Source organism: Chrysochloris asiatica, unplaced genomic scaffold (assembly GCF_000296735.1).
Source record: "Chrysochloris asiatica unplaced genomic scaffold, ChrAsi1.0 scaffold00112, whole genome shotgun sequence".
NCBI lineage: Eukaryota > Metazoa > Chordata > Mammalia > Afrosoricida > Chrysochloridae > Chrysochloris > Chrysochloris asiatica.
The window spans coordinates 9,107,961-9,124,853 of NW_006408630.1; the positions used below are offsets into that span (position 1 = coordinate 9,107,961).

At 37.0% G+C, this 16,893-nt stretch overlaps 1 protein-coding gene across 2 annotated transcripts in view; it reads left to right on the forward strand.

The window, feature by feature from the left end:
- The window catches only part of RAPGEF2 (Rap guanine nucleotide exchange factor (GEF) 2), a 234,476-nt gene that overhangs the window by 130,891 nt on the left and 86,692 nt on the right, over positions 1–16,893 (forward strand). Inside the window, exon 6 of one of the 2 annotated variants that reach the window (XM_006867928.1) lies at positions 8,134–8,141. The exons of the other annotated variant lie outside the window; for it this stretch is intronic. Coding sequence (XP_006867990.1) covers positions 8,134–8,141 — 8 coding nt within the window. The remainder of the gene's footprint in view (positions 1–8,133; positions 8,142–16,893) is intronic. 2 annotated transcript variants of the gene reach the window in all.

Below are 16,893 nucleotides of genomic sequence, written 5' to 3' on the forward strand. Positions count from 1 at the left end.
ATCATGACAAGCTATGGACAACATTGCGAAGTATGAGTATTCCAGAATACTTAATTGTGCTCATGAGGAATCTGTACCTGGACCAAGAGGCAGTTGTTTGAATAGAAGCCTGAATGTTTTAAAATTAAAAAAGGTGAGCCACAGGGTTGTATTTTTTTCACCAGACTTATTCAACCTGTATGCGGAGCAAATAATCAGAGAAGCTGGGTTCTATGAAGAAAAATGTGGTGTCAGGATCGGAGGAAGAGTCTTACAACCTGTGATATGCAGATGATACAAACTTGCTTGCTGAAAGTGAAGAGGATTTAAAACATTTACTGATGAAGATCAAAGAGCATAGCCTTTGGTGTGGATTACATCTCAATGTAAAGAAAACAAAAATCCTCACCACTGGTCCAATAAACAACATTCTTATCAAGGAGAAAAGATTGAAGTTGTCAAGGACTTCATTCTTCTTGGATCAACTGTCAACAGTCAAGGAAGCAGCAGTCAAGAGATCAAAGGACGTATTGCATTAGGCATTTTCTTCAGTTTTGTGGGGTTTTTTTTGCTTTTCTCTCTCTCCACAATATGTGTAGAATATATATTTAAGAAGAGTGAATTTTAGAGGCATATCATTACTTTCATGGTGCTGTTGTCATGAGCAGCTCTGTTTATAGTTTTCAAGTTTACTATGTATGTTAACTCATATATATTAAATTTTGCATGGGACGTTGTTTGCTGAAGTTCTTTTGCATTTAGTAGTAGAATTACACTCAAAATATAAGAAAGAATCAGACGTGGTTTTAATAAAGCTTACTGTAGTCACACAGTTGTGCTCTTCTTGAAGCTTATGTAAATTTTAAGATACAAGAAGTTAAGATTACTGCATCAAATGACTAAGTTAAGTGAAATTTCAATAGTGGTTAAGAGTTGGGTTGGGATGTTAATCTCATGGTCAACAATTTGAAACTACCAGCGGTTCTACGGGAGAAAGATGAGGCTTTCTGCTCCCTTAAAGATTTACAGTCTTGGAAACCCTTTATAGGGTTGCTATGAGGCAGAACCACTCCATGGCACATAACCACCACCACCACCATGGGAAATGTAAACACATATGGCAATATTTCTTGGCTTCTCCCTTTCCGTTGCATGCATATGAGTCTTAATGTTGTAATATTTTAATAAATTTATTTTACTTGGCCTATTTCTAGATTTCTTTCCCTTTCATTAATCCTGTTTTCTTATTGTCCCTTCTGAAAAGTTAACAGTCTGATAAAAGGAAGAATTAAAGCATGTCTGTTGAAAAGTTGACAGTTGTGATATTAAATGAAAAGTTAGTTTTGCTTTAAAAAGAAATATGAGTAAGTTAAATGCCTTCAGTTTTTTTTTCTTAGAACAAGGCTCCTTTAGCTTCTATAGTTCAATATAAGAGTATAGTCTTCATTTAGGGAAAGTGCTTTAATGTAAACTGACAAAATATCCAAAATTGATATTTTTCTGTACTTATTAAATGTGACTTAACAGAAAAGAATAAATATAGATATTAAAACACAGAAGTTAAAAGATATATGGGGGATAAGAACACTCATTAACTAACCCAACAGCTTTATCATATTATATAAAAAGAACTATGTTTGGTGTTACAAAAATGTATGAAACATTATTTAAATTCTTGTTCTTTTTTTCTTGTAAGACATTTCATTTTGTTTTGTTTTGAAATTATATGTTCTGCTTATTTGCCTTTTGAGATAAGAAAATTAATAATGAACCAGCATATTTGGAATGCTTACTTGTGGTATATCTCTGAGTTCTGTAAAAGAGGTTAAAAAATGTCATTTTGCGTTTAGATGGAGTAGCATATAATTTAGTAATGGTGGGTGAGTGGTGTGGACAAAACATACATAGGAGTGCACAGGCAGGAATGTAACTTGCAACTTGAAATGTCCATAAAGATGGAAATATGAGCTATGCCAGCCCATTGGAAGAGATCCATATTTGTGCCCATTCCAAAGAGAGATGACCCAGTGGAGTGCAGAAATCATCCAACAGTATCATTAATAACACATGCCAGTAAAATTTTGCTGAAGATAATTTTAAAAGTGAACTGTCAGATTTAAGCCAGATTCAAAAGAGTACTTGGAACTAGGGCTAGGTATCATTTCTGGCATCAGATAGATCATGGTTGAAAGCAGAGAATTCCAGAAAGAAGTTTACTTGTGCTTTATTGACGATGCAAAGACATTTGACTATGTAGATGATAACAAAGTATGAATAACATTGCAAGTGATGGGAATTCCAGAACAATTAAATGTGCCCATGGGAAATTTGCACTTAGACCAAGAGGCAGTCATTCAAACAGAATAAGGAAATACTAAATGTGTGTTCAAGAGCAAGGATGATAGTTTGAGGGCTCAGGTGCTCCTGATCCATGCTAAGATATTTTCAGTTGTCTTAATATGCATGCGAAAGTGGAATAAGGAAGATAGGAGAAGAATAGATGTATTTGAATCATGATGCTGACAGAGAATATTGAAAGTACCATGGACTTCCAGAAGAACAAACAGATTTTTATCCAACCAGAATACTTCTTAGATGTGAGGATGTTGAGACTCTGTCTGTGATACTTTAGACTTACTGTCCCTGGAAATGGACAGACATCATGCTATGTAAAGTGAAGGGTCAGAATGAAAGAGAAAAAACCCCAAGAAGATGGATTAACATGATAGCAGCAGCAATGGGCACAAACATAACAATTGTGAGGGTGGCACTGTAGTGGGCAGTAGTTCATTCTGTTGTGCATAAGGTCACCATGAGTTCAAACTGACTTGATGGTACCTAACAATAACAATATAGCACAAATTAGGGCTGGGTGATGTAGCACTGTAGGATAAGCACTGGACTGCTAACCGCAAGTTAGTGGTTCAGACTTACCAGCCATTGCTACTCGGGAATCTTATACATGGAACCAATTTGATGGAACTTAACAACAATTGTTGTTGTTGTTAAGTGCTGTCGAGTTGGTTCCGATCCATAGCGACCCTGTATAGAGTTTCCAAGGAGTGACTGGTGAACTTGAACCACCGACCTTGTGGTTCAAACGACTTTGCAGTCCAACGCATTGGCCTACAACAATAGGACATACAAAAAGAATCCCTAGTAGAATGACAATTTATGAATTGGATTGCTAGCTGCAAGGTCAGCAGTTTGAATCAGCCAGCTACTCCATGGTTGAAAGATGTGACTTTCTGGTCCTGTAAAGATTTACCACCTGGGAAACCCTATGCAGGCTCACTATGGAGTCGTAACTGACTTGACGGCATGCAGAAGATGCAGCAAGACATACCAAAGGTAAGAAGGAAAAAGGAAATTGAGGGAAAGTTTTTTCAAGGCAAAAGAAATAACCTAAATCACTGAATCTAAATTATTTATGTGTATCAACAAGCAATCAGCTTAGCTGAGATGGAGGAACAACAGAAGAAAAGTCAGGTTCATGAACTAGAAGTCAGATTGTAGAGAAATTTGAATGCTCAAGGTCAGGTTTTTTAAAATCTAATTCTATAGACACATGTAATAATTAACCAACTATTGACGATACGATAAAATGTGTGTTGTGGCCAAGACACAACCATAAAATTATAGTACTCATGACTAGGCTTCCTAAAGTATTGGCTTCATTTTAGGTCTTCATTGAGGTTTACTAGTAGAGGAAACCATCTCTATTGATCTGGGCAAAGTTGACTAGGTAATACTGCACTTCTAACTGTATTACTGTGTTAGCAGGTAAGGAAGTCAATAATTTCCTGGGGTTATTTTCTTTAAATATTGATATTTAAATGAAAATACCATATTTTAATGGAATCTAATACTTCATTGATTTCTCTTAGTTTAGAAAAATGCTACTATTTAATTGACCCACTACTCTGTTTTCACTGATTGTAAGATGGATTCTAATTTCAGCGGTGTCTAGATTTTTAAAAACAAGTAAAGGTGCCGCTTTGAACAAACTAAATGTGATATTAGCCATTAATATGATTATTTATATTATAATTGCACTCATATAATTGCAATAGTAATAGTGTGGAGATACTTAAGGAATCAGATACACTACTTGTCTACTCAGTTTCCTTACTGAAAATTCACTTGTTCAAGTAAAATGTGTTCTGTGTGTCCTTAAATAGACTGGCCTCTTCCCCCCTATAGTTCCAGATTCAACAGGCAACCTTCTGTTTACTAATTCATCCTTATGGTAGAAAAGAGTAGCTAAAATTGAAGGACCTCTAGCATAGTAGTTATGAATTGGGCTTCTAACTTCAAGGTCAGCAGTTTGAAAGTTTGAAACTCTCAGCCGTTCCGCACCAGAAAGATTTACAGCCTCAGAAACCCTATGCAGGGTCACTATGAGTCGGAACTCACTCCACGGCACACCACCACATTCAAGGTATTGTTCTAAACCCTTCATAAGCTATCTCATTTAATCATCACAACAGAACTCTTTATGTAATCCCCTTTCTAGACTTTAGAGAAGGCAGGTAAGTAAAGTGGCTTGCCCAAAGTAACATGGTTAATACATAATTGAGCCACTGACCATCTTTTTCTGTTCATACAAGCATGCATACACACATAAGCACACATATGCTCAGGAAGATATTTTTTTTGGATGCTGTATGATATGCCTAGATGCTTTGTTCCTATAGTGCATTATTTAAAAGATTGAAAATTCTTTTGGTTTTGTATATGTCCTGTGGATTATAATTCTCTTCAGCAGGTATGAGAGCAGGATACTCCTTCACCTACATTCAGAGTTGATTTTCTTTAGAACAAGGTTCAAAAGGGTTTCATAGATGTAATACAGTAACTACTACCCTCTCTACTATAAAATGTACAGTAGCTGTACCTTGTTATTGAAGGAAGCGTTTTGTTTTAAGAAGAATTACTCTTTAATTATGCACATGAAAATGGTTTTTTGGTAATTTAATCTTTTATGAAAAGGAGAACATACTTACCTGAGATTCCCATCTATATCAGTATAGTTCTCTACAAATCTTTCAAATTCATCTGAGTTTAGACTCTAGAAAAGAATCTTGTTCTTTTACTGTATTGTTTGGGTGATATGATTGCTCTCTTAATTTGTTTCCAGTTAGATAAGAAATTTATAAGGAGCTAATTTTAGCATATAGCCAGATGAAGGAGTTTTCTCAGTCAGCCAGACTTAGCAACATTTTGTTAGCATTTAGAATACAAATAAATGAATAATAATTAGATTTCATCTTTATGCAATTTTAACATTTCTTTAACCTCCAACAACTATGACACTTATTCTCAGGACTGTAGAACGTATAGTACCTTTTGTTGCTGTTGTTGTGGTTTAAATGTCACGTCGGCTGTTGTTAAGTGCCAAGTCAGTTCTGATTCATAGTGGCGTTAGATAGGGTTTCAGAGGCTTTAAATCTTTGTGGGAGCAGAAAGCCTCCTCTTTCTCCCATGGAGCAGCTGGTGGGCTCGAACTGCGGATCTTGTGGTTTGCATTTCAGTATTTATTGTATGAAGCCACTGTGTGTTCTCATAGAGTATCTTTTAGAAAGACAATGGGCGGGGCTCTGGAGTTGGGCATAATTAGAGCAGATCCTACAAGTGCTACACCAGGACTCCACTGACTTTATTGTTTAGTGTAACACATTACTTTTTTCAATGCTATTCTCTCCTTTGTCATCCAAGTCTGATATAGAAAATGATACTTCTTTTCAGTTGGTGGTAAGAGTGGCTTTAAAGTGTTAAGCTGAGCCTGAGAGCAAATGGGAAGCATAATAAAACCTCATAAGACAGTAAAACTTGCTTGATAACAGTGTTCATTGTCTATTGTCTTCATACATGCTGAGAGAGATAGTTAAAGGAAAATCTTTTGCTTTTCAGCTGTGACCTTTCCATGTAGTAATATGAAGGAACTGCTCTAACTAGCTCTTATTATTTTTTGTGGTATTAAAATATTTAGGTTTGAGTCTTTATTCTGATGATGCTAATTAGCTGAGTGACTAGCGGGAAAGTCATTTAACCTTTTGGAGTTTCTGTTTTCTCACTTCAAAATGGAGATCATGATTATAATACCTATTTACCCGGAGTACTGGTGTGGCACTTTGGGTTAATTCTTTGGACTGCAAAGATGGTTTGAGCTGCAAGGTCAACGGTTAAAGCTCACTAGCCGCTCCTCAGAAACCCTATACAGGGTTGCTATGGATCGGAACTGACTCTATGGCACTTAACAACATCAACAACCTGACATTGTTTTGAAGATTAGTGACACATATAATAATAGTTATAAATATCTTACAAATACTTTACATGTACTGCTTTTTTTAATCATTAAAAACTTGAGGCTTAAGTTGTTGTTAAGTGCTATTGAGTTGGTTCTGACTCATCACAACCCTGGACAATGTTTCCGAGGAGCAGCTGGTGGGTTTGAACTGCCAACCTTGAGGTTAGTAATCCATTGCTTATGCTATAGCACTACACCAGTGCTCCAAGGTTTTAATTAGGAAAATATAAAAGGAATGGATGGTTTTGGAATCTTTTTTCAAACCTTAAAGCCCCAATTGAATGGCACATATCAGTAGATTGATTATAATGTTCTCCATCCTTCACATGTGGGTTGGAATCCCAGTTCTTTTTGGTAGCTATGTAACATTATGCAGAGTATCTAAATGTTCTGAGCCATTTTTCTTAGTCTGTAAAAGGTTGTTAACGACTCACAGGTTGTTTGTTAATGTGTTTGAGCACATGGTTTCCAGCATTGTGTCAGTCCATCTCATTGAGGATTTTTCTCTTCTTTGCTGACCCTCAACTTTATCAAGCATGATGTCCTGCTCTAGCGACTGGTCCCTCTTAATAATGTATCCAAAGTACCCAAGGTAAAATTTCACCAGACTTGCTTCTAAGGAATATTCTGGCTGTACATCTTCCAAGACAGATTAATGCATTCTTTGGACATTCCATGGTATATTCAGTATTCTTTGCCCATGAGTATTACTCAGAGGCATCAATTTTTCTTTAGTCTTCCTTATTCATTGTCCAACTTTCACATAAATACACGTATGGAGTGATTGAAAATTACCATGGCTTGGGTAAGGCACATGCTTGTCCTCAAGGTGACATCTTTACTTTTAGACACTTTAAAGAGGTCTTTTGCAGAAGATTTATCCAGTACTATACATCATTTGATTTCTTGACTGCTATATCCAAGAAAGGAGCTCTGGTAGCATAGTTACGAATTGGGCTGCGAACTGCAAGGTCAGCAGTTCAAAACTACCAGCTGCTCCGCAGGAGAAAGATGAGGCTTTCTGCTCCCATAAAGATTTACAGCCTCAGAAACCCTGTTCATGGTCGCTATGGATCGGAACCGACTCGATGGTACTTAACAACAACAACAACGACATATCCAAGAATGTTGATTGTGATCCAAATAAAATGAAATCCTTCAGTCTTTTCCTCTGTTTATCATGATGCTGCTTATTGGTCCAGTTATGAGTTTTGTTTTCTTTGTGTTACGGTGTCATCCACACTTGACTCACAGTGGGAATCAGTAATTTTAATTCCCACTCTTCCAGTTAGGAAAGTTGACTCTTCATGGTTCTCAAATAGAAGTTGACGTTAATTTGGAGATTTAGTTTTGTTATCTAATTTTAGTTCATAGAGCATGGTTTTCTGTTGGATAGCTGAGGATAATTGCATTTTTCTTTAAGGTCTTTTATTCACTTTAGAAATGGTGTTTGCAGAATAGCTCATAAAAGATCATAATTAATATGAAAAAATTCTGTTAATTTCTTCCCTAAGTATTTTAAAAACTTCCCCCATTTATTAAGTGATTTTGTGCAAGTAGAGCTGCTTAGTAAGACCTGTCTTTGTAGTCATTTCATGTGTGTGTGTTTGCAAGGAGGTATTTTTAGATAGTTTAGCTGAACAGCAATCTGACGTCTTTAGAGGAGACATCAGTTCATTATGTGGATACAAATTCTATGCTTTCAGCTTTTATACACCAAGTCTTAATTTAAATCTGTTCTTCTTGCCTTTTCTAACGAAAGAGACTATATCATGGTATGTATTCGGTTTCTTCCTAAGGCTGGGCTTTCTAGTTAACCTTTGCTAACAGAAATGATCAAGGTAGAAATGTCTTTTATTTGTTCACAACTTAATATAGGTTAGGGAGGCATGGAATTTTGGATCATATTTAAATATGCCATTATATATTATGCTATACAGTGTTGTTGTTTTTTTATTGCTGTGTGATTCAGAGGATTTAAAATAGTCATTATGGAGCTCATAACTGCTGATTTCTTTTAAGAATAGCAGTTGAAAAGCCCAGGATGTGGGAGTTCTGTACCTCTTAACTACATATCGCTTTATCTGTCAAAAAAATAAAATACTTTTTGCTCTGTGAAAGATAATTTAATGCTGAACATGTAAGAGGGACATGGTTATTTGCATTCTTGTGGCTCTAAACACTAAATATTTTTATGAAGTTACGATAATGTCTTCTTTTATCTGATTCTTTGCATCCCTTTCAAAATGCTGGGTTTAAGTAGCTCTTACAGCTTAAATAAATTAATAGTAGTTGTTTGCGTTACTTGTTCTCACAAAAGTGCTTTTGGTAAATAATAAACATTGAAATTATGTATTTGTTTTTCTAATTTTATGATAGTTAATTTTAGGAAATTTATTTTTCTGGAAGTTCAAAAGATTAAAAAAAAATCATTATTAATTTCCAAATGTTTTCTTCATTCATTTCCTAGAATTTAAACATTATGTACTTTATGTCATATATAAAAGCTTGAATGAAAACTTTTGTTATTTATTCAGGTGCATTGTCTTTGTGGTTTCAGACATCTCAGCTGAAAAACATCTAAGCTTTAAAGCATGCTTTTAAATTTTTTATTCAGTTATTTGATAATGTGTAGGCCCATTGGAGCTTTATGTGTCTTAATTATTTCAGTAGAATGTTTCATATTTTACCATATATTCCAAACATGAAGAATTATCATAGATAAATTACTTACTGCCCCCCCCCAAAGACATAATCTAAGATAATCAGGTTAATAATGGATATTTATGTAAAGCTGTGGAGATCTTTCATTTTGCAGGAGAAAAAACAAATAAGTAACATGTATATGAAAGCATAAAATAATTTTTGTGGTGTGTAAAGCAGAAAGAGAATATCCTAAAGCATTTTTTAAAATCCTTTCTTGTTCTTAAAAATTAGTGCTGTTATGTAACCATTTAAGAATTTAGCTGAAGCCTGATATTAAGTGACTCAGATTCCTAGCTTCTTAATGATGCTTCTTTACAGTGAAGTCAAGCAGTTGCCAGATTCTTAAGCCATGATTTCATTCTCCCCCTCCTCTCTCTGCAAAATTGCATGAGATGGAAACTGTTGCCAAAAGAGGTGTTAGCACTGAAATTTGTATATGCTAAGTGTAACATATTTGATATTAGACTGCTTCACAGTGAAATCATCTATATATTTTAATTTAAGAAAATTGACTAACTTCAGGTTAAAGTTTCTTTACTGAAAAGTACATTAAAGCTCCTATGTCTGACTTCATTGGGTCCTCCTCTTTCTTACTTCCCTCGCAACTCCACAAAAATGGCAATTGTTCTTTTTGAGCCATTTCCCTCGCATCAACTAAGAGAAACACCTGGCTTTTTCTAACACAGTGACACAGTAATAGTACTAACCATATCAATTAAAGATGCTCTCAAGTAGGCCAAGTAATTTCCATGTATCAGCACTGACTTGGAGGGAGAAGCTTATTTAAGCTTTTTCTTCCACATGTAAAACTCCGAGGAGACCCCTTCAGGAATCGTGGAACTGCCACTTCAAGAATTTCTCCTAACTACTTAGTGACTCTGGTAGCATAGTGGTTTCGAATAAACTGTGAACCTTAAGGTCAGCAGTTCGAAACTACCAGCTGTTCCGCGGGAGAAAGATGAGGCTTTCTGCTCCCGTAAAGATTTACGGCCTCAGAAACTCTGTACCAGGTCGCTATGAGTCGGAACCGACTCCACGGCACATCACCACCACCGCCACCGTTTAGTGACTCTAGCTACCCTGGAACCGATTCAGGGTGGAAACAGCTTTTTGGATGTAGTTAGTAGTATGTATATATATATCTATATATATACATACATACATACATACACACACACACACACACACACACACACACACACACCAATCATCTTCACACCCTTCCCACTTTATCTGAATTAAACATGATTGTATCTTTAGTTATTGTTTGATTCACTTAAAAATATCTCACAGATTTGAACCACCATTAACTGGGATATATAGAAGTCCTGACAATTGTATAATTGATAACTTTTCTCCTCCTTTCACCAATGAAGTTTATGGCCTTATCATTTATTTACTGTTTGCATTGATGTTTATTTCGCAACCCACTTACTTTTCATTTCTTGTTCTTCAGTTTTCTATAATAAAAATATAGTTCTGAGTCACAGTTTTCTGTACTTGGTGTGCATTAGAATAAGGTTTATTTAGCCATATATACATGAAGATGTACTATTCCAGTTCTTAAGCATCTAAAAGTCACAGATGCCAGAACATTTTTTTCATGTTAGAGGACACAAAATCAAAGCTGAGGTCTCATGTACTTGATGTGTTTTAGTTTTTGGTGTTTTGGTTACTATTAAGTTTCTCATGATTGTAATTTTTAACTGAGTTCTATGAATTGATACCTAAAAAGGAAAGATTGATATTTCAGGAAATTTGTTATTCCTGTTGATAGAAATAAGGAGCTCTAGTAGCACATAACAACAACAACAATCTTTTGGAAGGAGATCACCAGACCTGTCTTCCATGGCAGCTCTGGGTAGGTTCAAGCCATCAATCCTTATAATTAATAGCCAAGAGTAAATTAAGTAGCCTAAGTACCACCAGGTTAGGTTTTGAAAGGGTATTTTTTCATGTGTTTGCTTTAGTACAGATGGATTTGGTGATGGTGTTTATGTGCCGTGGAGTTGGTTCCGACTCATAGTGACCCTGCACAGGGTTTCCGAAGCTGTAAATCTTTACAGGAGCAGAAAGCCTCATCTTTCTCACACGGTACAGCTGGTATTTTGAACTGCTGACCTTGCAGTTCACAGCCCGATTCGTAACCACTACGCTACTAGAGCTCCTTATGTTACTCCATTCTAGCTTGTCTCTCTGCTTGTTTTAGTACCTTATAACCCATCATCCCTCCTACCTTTCCAAGAGGATGATCTTGTAAAACATAACTGAATCTTGTTATAATTTCCTATTGGAAAAAAATCCAGTAATGTTCCATTCTAGTTAAAAAGCCCTCCTTCTATGAGCCCATCCCTCTCCCAGTTCCCTATTTCTAGTCTCTACCCTCCAGCTACCTCTACTTTTTTCTGCTTTATGAACATTCCCAGGTTCTTCTCACCTATGGCCTTTGTTCTTTTTGTTCCATCTGTTGAAGCTCTTTTCCCAGGTTTTTGTGTTGACTGGCTTTTTGATATTTATTCATCTCTCATCTCAGATTCCATTTTCTCAGAACACTCTTCCCTAGTTGCCCAATCGAAAATATTTAACCTTCCCAATTAGTTTACTTACCCACTTTAATTGCCCCTTTTAGTCATCTCTTTCTAGTAGTTAGTAATATATAACTGAAATGATCCCTGGATGGTGTAAATGGTTAACACACTTGGCTGTTAACTGAAGGGTTGGTGTTTCAAGCCCACCCTGAGATACGTCTGGTGATCTACTTCTGAAAGACTGTTGTTGTTAAGTGCCGTCAACTCAGTTCCGAAACCTAGCAGCCTTATGTAGGGTTTTCGAGGTGCAGCTGGTCAATTTGAACTGCCAACCATACAGTTGAAGTTGACCTTGCAGCCCAGTTCTTATGCTACAGCACCACACCAGGACTCCCTCTGAATGAATGCAGCCATTGAAAACCCAGTGGAGCACAGATCTACTTCTGACACACATAGAGTCCCCACGAGTAGCATCTACTCTTCATTATCTGGTTATTCATTCTACCTCTGCTGCCCTCAGGAAAGGGGGGGAAAAATCCACAGAACAGGAACTTTGTCAATCTGAAATCATTGCTCTGTCACCATCTCATATACCATTGACAGGCTCATTACATGAAGTTAGTAAATAGATGTTGAATAAGTAGATGAATTAATTTTAGGGTTCTAAGAAGACAGCTTACATACTTCATCTGCCAGACTCCTCTGTTGAATCTATAAAGATAAGTCAAACATTTCCTTAATACAGAAGTTTTGTCTAACATTTTTGTGCTGGCTTCTAGAAAATCCAGAATAAATTTACTACCTAACTCTAATCACTGTTGTTGTTGTAATGTGCTGTCTAGTCAATTCCAACTCATTGCAACTCTCTGTTTAGGGTTTCTGAGGAGCAGCTGGTAAGTTTGAATGGCCGACCTTGTGGTTTGCTGTCCAGTGCTTATCCTACAGTGCCGCATCAGGATTCCCTGTTAGCCAGATTTAATATAATTGTTGTTGTTGTTGTTGTGAAATGCCGTCAAGTTGATTCCAACCCATAGCAACCCAATATAGGGTTCCCAAAGAGCAGCTGGTGAGCTTGAACCTCCAACCTTGCAGTTCAGATGGCTTTGCAGTCTGGAGCATTAACCCGCAGCACCCCACTAGGACTCCTTAACACAATTACATCTCTCTTATATTGTGTTTAATTTGATTATGGTGAGCCTACCTGCAATGGAGTCCTCGTGTGGCACTGTGGGTTAATGCACTGGACTGAAAAGTCGGTTTGAACCACAAGTTTGGCAGTTCAAGCTCACCAGTCACTCCTCGGGGACCTATGGGTCAGGACCAACCCAATGGCTCTTAATAACAACATGTAATTGTTAGTAAAAGTGGAGACTATAGAATTGAATGGAAATAGCGCATTGGTCTCAGGCCATCTTTGTGTGTCTTTGGATAAGATACTCATCTTTCCGCTTCAGTTTCCTTGCCTCTAAACTAGGGTGAATATTCAGTCATTTGTTTGCTAAATATTTACTTTATTTTTGGTGCTTTAGAATAAGCACTGGATCACAAGGTTGATTTGAACTGCAAGGTCAGCAATTCTAACCCACCAGATGCTTCTTGGAAACCCTGTACCATCTAAAGGCATTTAAAAGATGTTAGTGCTTTTGTGTGTGTGTGTTCACAGTGTGTACATGCTGATGACCTCACAGATTCTGTTACTCCAGTGATAAGATTTTCAGAGTATATCTTGATTAATGCCATTCTATTTTGTTGGTTTAAACTTAAAATTATTAATTAATATGCATTTACCAAAGAGTCTTAACAGAAAAATTCAGAGAAAGGAATTAAAATTTGAGTAAACTGAGTTTAATAGAGGGATAGGATACTAAATGTTTGTATTAGTTTAGGATGATTTTACTTTTAAAAAGAGTTGTTCAGTTGTTAACGTAAATAAATCTGTGCGGATGACAGAGAGTCCTGGAAAGGGCTAGAGCATTGGCTGGATGAGGATATAATCAGGAAGGAGTCTCCTTAGATTTATTATGTGCTGATGGTATCATAATGATTCAAACTCAGCATTTGATTATACTAAGCTTTAGGCAAGGAGCCCTGGTGGTGCAATGGGTTAAACTTTTGTCTGCTAACCACAGGTTGGCAGTTCAAGTCCACCAGCTACTCCACCAAAGAATTACAGTCTCGGAAAATCCTTGAAGAGCAGTTCTACTGTTCTACATAGGATCACTATGAATTGAAATGGACTCAATGGCAGTAGTGTTGGTTTGCTTTGGTTTAAGTTTTGCCAATATAACGCCCCCACCCACCCCCCACCCAAAAAAGGAAAGAAAAATCTACTGGACATCTTGAAATTTGTACAGTATAGATTTCTGCTGACCCTGGGCAAAGTATGGTGTTTGTTAAGTGCCGTTGAGTCAGTTTGGACTCATAGTGACCCTGTGTAGGGTTTCTGAGGAGCGGTTGTTGGGTTTGAATCACCAAAGGACTATGACTAGCAGCCTGGTGCATATCCTACAGCACCACACCAGGACTCCTGGGCAATGTATGGTGCTCCTCAAATGATCAGTTAGTTCTTACATAGTACCCTCGAAAGAATCAATACAATGGAATGAATTACTGGATGTGCCAGGATTGACACATCAAACTCTTGAAAATAAAATAATGTGGTAAATGTTTTATCGTTGAAATCTTTAGTAATAAATAATAAATTGAATATCTTTAATATTGAAATAAAAGAAAAATGTATACACAAATAAATTAGTACCTTCTATTTGTGTTAGTAAGGAGCTCTGGTAGTGTAGTGGTTACGAATTGGGCTGCGAACCTTTAGGTCAGCAGTTGAAACTACCAGCTGTTCTACAGGAGAAAGATGAGACTTTCTGCTCCCATAAAGATTTACAGCCTTGGAAACCCTGTACAGAGTCGCTGTGATTCGGAACCAACTCCACGGCACATAACTACCACCATTTTTGTTAGTAGTTTTAAAAGAATAACACACTCACAAATATATTTTAAGTTAAAGGTTTATTGTCTAGCTAAGTTACTGTAATCCTCATTACTAGAGAAGTAGTACTACCTCAGATGGTGGTTGAATAAAATCTAAAAAAGAATCATTAGAGGATAGGCTCAGAGATGCCATTTTAAATCAAGATAATATGCTGTAGTGTGTGTGTGTGTGTGTGTGTGTGTATATGTGTGATCACACACACACACACAGGCATATACAAGGGGACTTCAAAAGTTGTGTGGAGAAAAGTCCATGGTTTTTTAGTCCTGTATATCCACATAGTGTGTGAAGGTGCCTTGCACATGGGAGTTCAGGCTTTATAAATGTATAAAGCTAGTGTTTCCATAGTTCTAATTTAGAACAGTTGCCGCTTCACAGTTTAGTCACTATCGATGTTACCCCCTTCAAGACAAGCGATAATGCTATTGGGTTATTGATAGCCCCGTTACAAGTTGTAATTAGCATCTTTTTCTACTTAAGTTGTGGTGAATTACTCTTATGACAAAAGGAATCGATACTCACTTTTAAAACTTTAGAAAATATAGCTAAGCAGGAAAAGTTTTTATTGTCCACACTCAAATCATCCAATTTAATAGCTATTGTTAACATTTTCTTTATGCCTTTCCATTGTGTTTATTTTATATGCATGTGTAAGCTGCTTCACTTTGAGGCTGAGAAAATTGTTTTAAGTGGTATTACTGCTTTCATTGATATTGACCATGTTTTAAATTCTTGACACATACATTGAGAATCCCTAACTCAGGATAAAAGACTTACCACAGTTTCTTCACATGATTTTACTACAGAATCTAACTCTGTCCTAAACTGTTCTGGTCTTTTCAGAGCTATTGCTAAGACATGCTAAGGTGCCTTATCTTGGGCTTTTCTTTTTGATGTGCTTGTGCATAATTAAGCTTGTTTCCTCAGTGCATGTCTGCAAGGTCAGGCCTTCACTCTATTTAAACCATTACTCAGACATTACCTGGCCAGTGTGACTTTCTTTTCTCCATACCCTTACCCTACTTTATTAATTTTCAAATTATTTATCTCTGTATGACATCCCTTTAGCACTAGGATAAGCTGCATAGGGTCAAGGATCTTAACTTTCTTGTGATGAAGTGACTGTTTCATTCCTTCTTGTTTTTAAAGACTATGGCTGTATATTTCAGTAGAAATTTTGTTCTTAAGCTCTCAGCCTAATGAGTGAATTTTGTGAGATAATCAAAATCAGTTGACCAAGTAAGTGGTTTCTAGACTTAATACACCATTTTTCTATTGTTGTGATTAAGTGCTGTCCAGTCGGTTCCGGCCCATAATGACGTTGTATAGGGTTTCTTAAACTTCTTAATTTTAGGGGGAGCAGAAAGCCTGATCTTTCTCCTGCAGAGCTGCTGGTGGGTTTGAACCGAAGACCTTGTGGTTTGTAGTCTAGTGCTTATCATGGTACTTTTTGAGAACAACAGTAATTACTGAAAAGTCTTGTATTTTCTTCACATAATATTTTGAGTCATGCAATTTGAACACGTTAATCCCTCTCAAACCAAAAGGACCCTGAACAACTCAGAATATATATTTTTATTGCCTTTAGATAATAATATACTGTAACCCGTCAATACCAGGTTGCTGTTGAATCACTTACAACTCATGGCAACACCTGTGTGCCATAGGGATTTTTTTTTCCAAGTTTTTATTGTGAGGTTTACATGGGAGAACATCAGCTTTATAGTCATCCTGTCATATTTCGTTTCATTGCAATGATTACAATCCCCTCCATGCATCATTCAGTCACCAAAGGGTACACCACACAGTGCCCCGTGGCCAGCAGCACACAGTCCTCTCCCTCCCTGAGTCCTGTGTCCCCAGCCGCTCCATCTGTCCATGTCATCCTCTCTGTCTCCATCCCTGGCATCACTGCCTCTCTGGGTAGGGTCCTGCTCTCTGTTCTTTTCACTTGACGGTTCCAGGGACTTCTGCCCCTGGGCTGCAAAATCAGTCACTCTCTTCCTTTTGTCAAAAAACGTCTACCTCTATATTTCCTACCCTCACAGTCAGTCCTGATGGCAATTATTCACTATTGTAACACAAGAGTCTTATCTCCATTTCCTTCGCCAGCCCGGTCCCAACCAATTGGAAATCATTCAGTGGTGATTCTACCATTTCCCGCCCTGTCTGGAACTAGGCTCCCTCTTGAACACTTGTAAGCCAGTCACTTCTTGCTTTTATAGGCCCCCAACCCCTATTTTGGGTAGCCAATGTCAACCTGTGTATCTAGGGGTGGGAGTGATCCTCACTGTAAAGATTTGTACCCTTTTTTGAGCTACTACATCCATAAGTATAGGTAAAGTTCATCAAGTAGCAGGTTACTC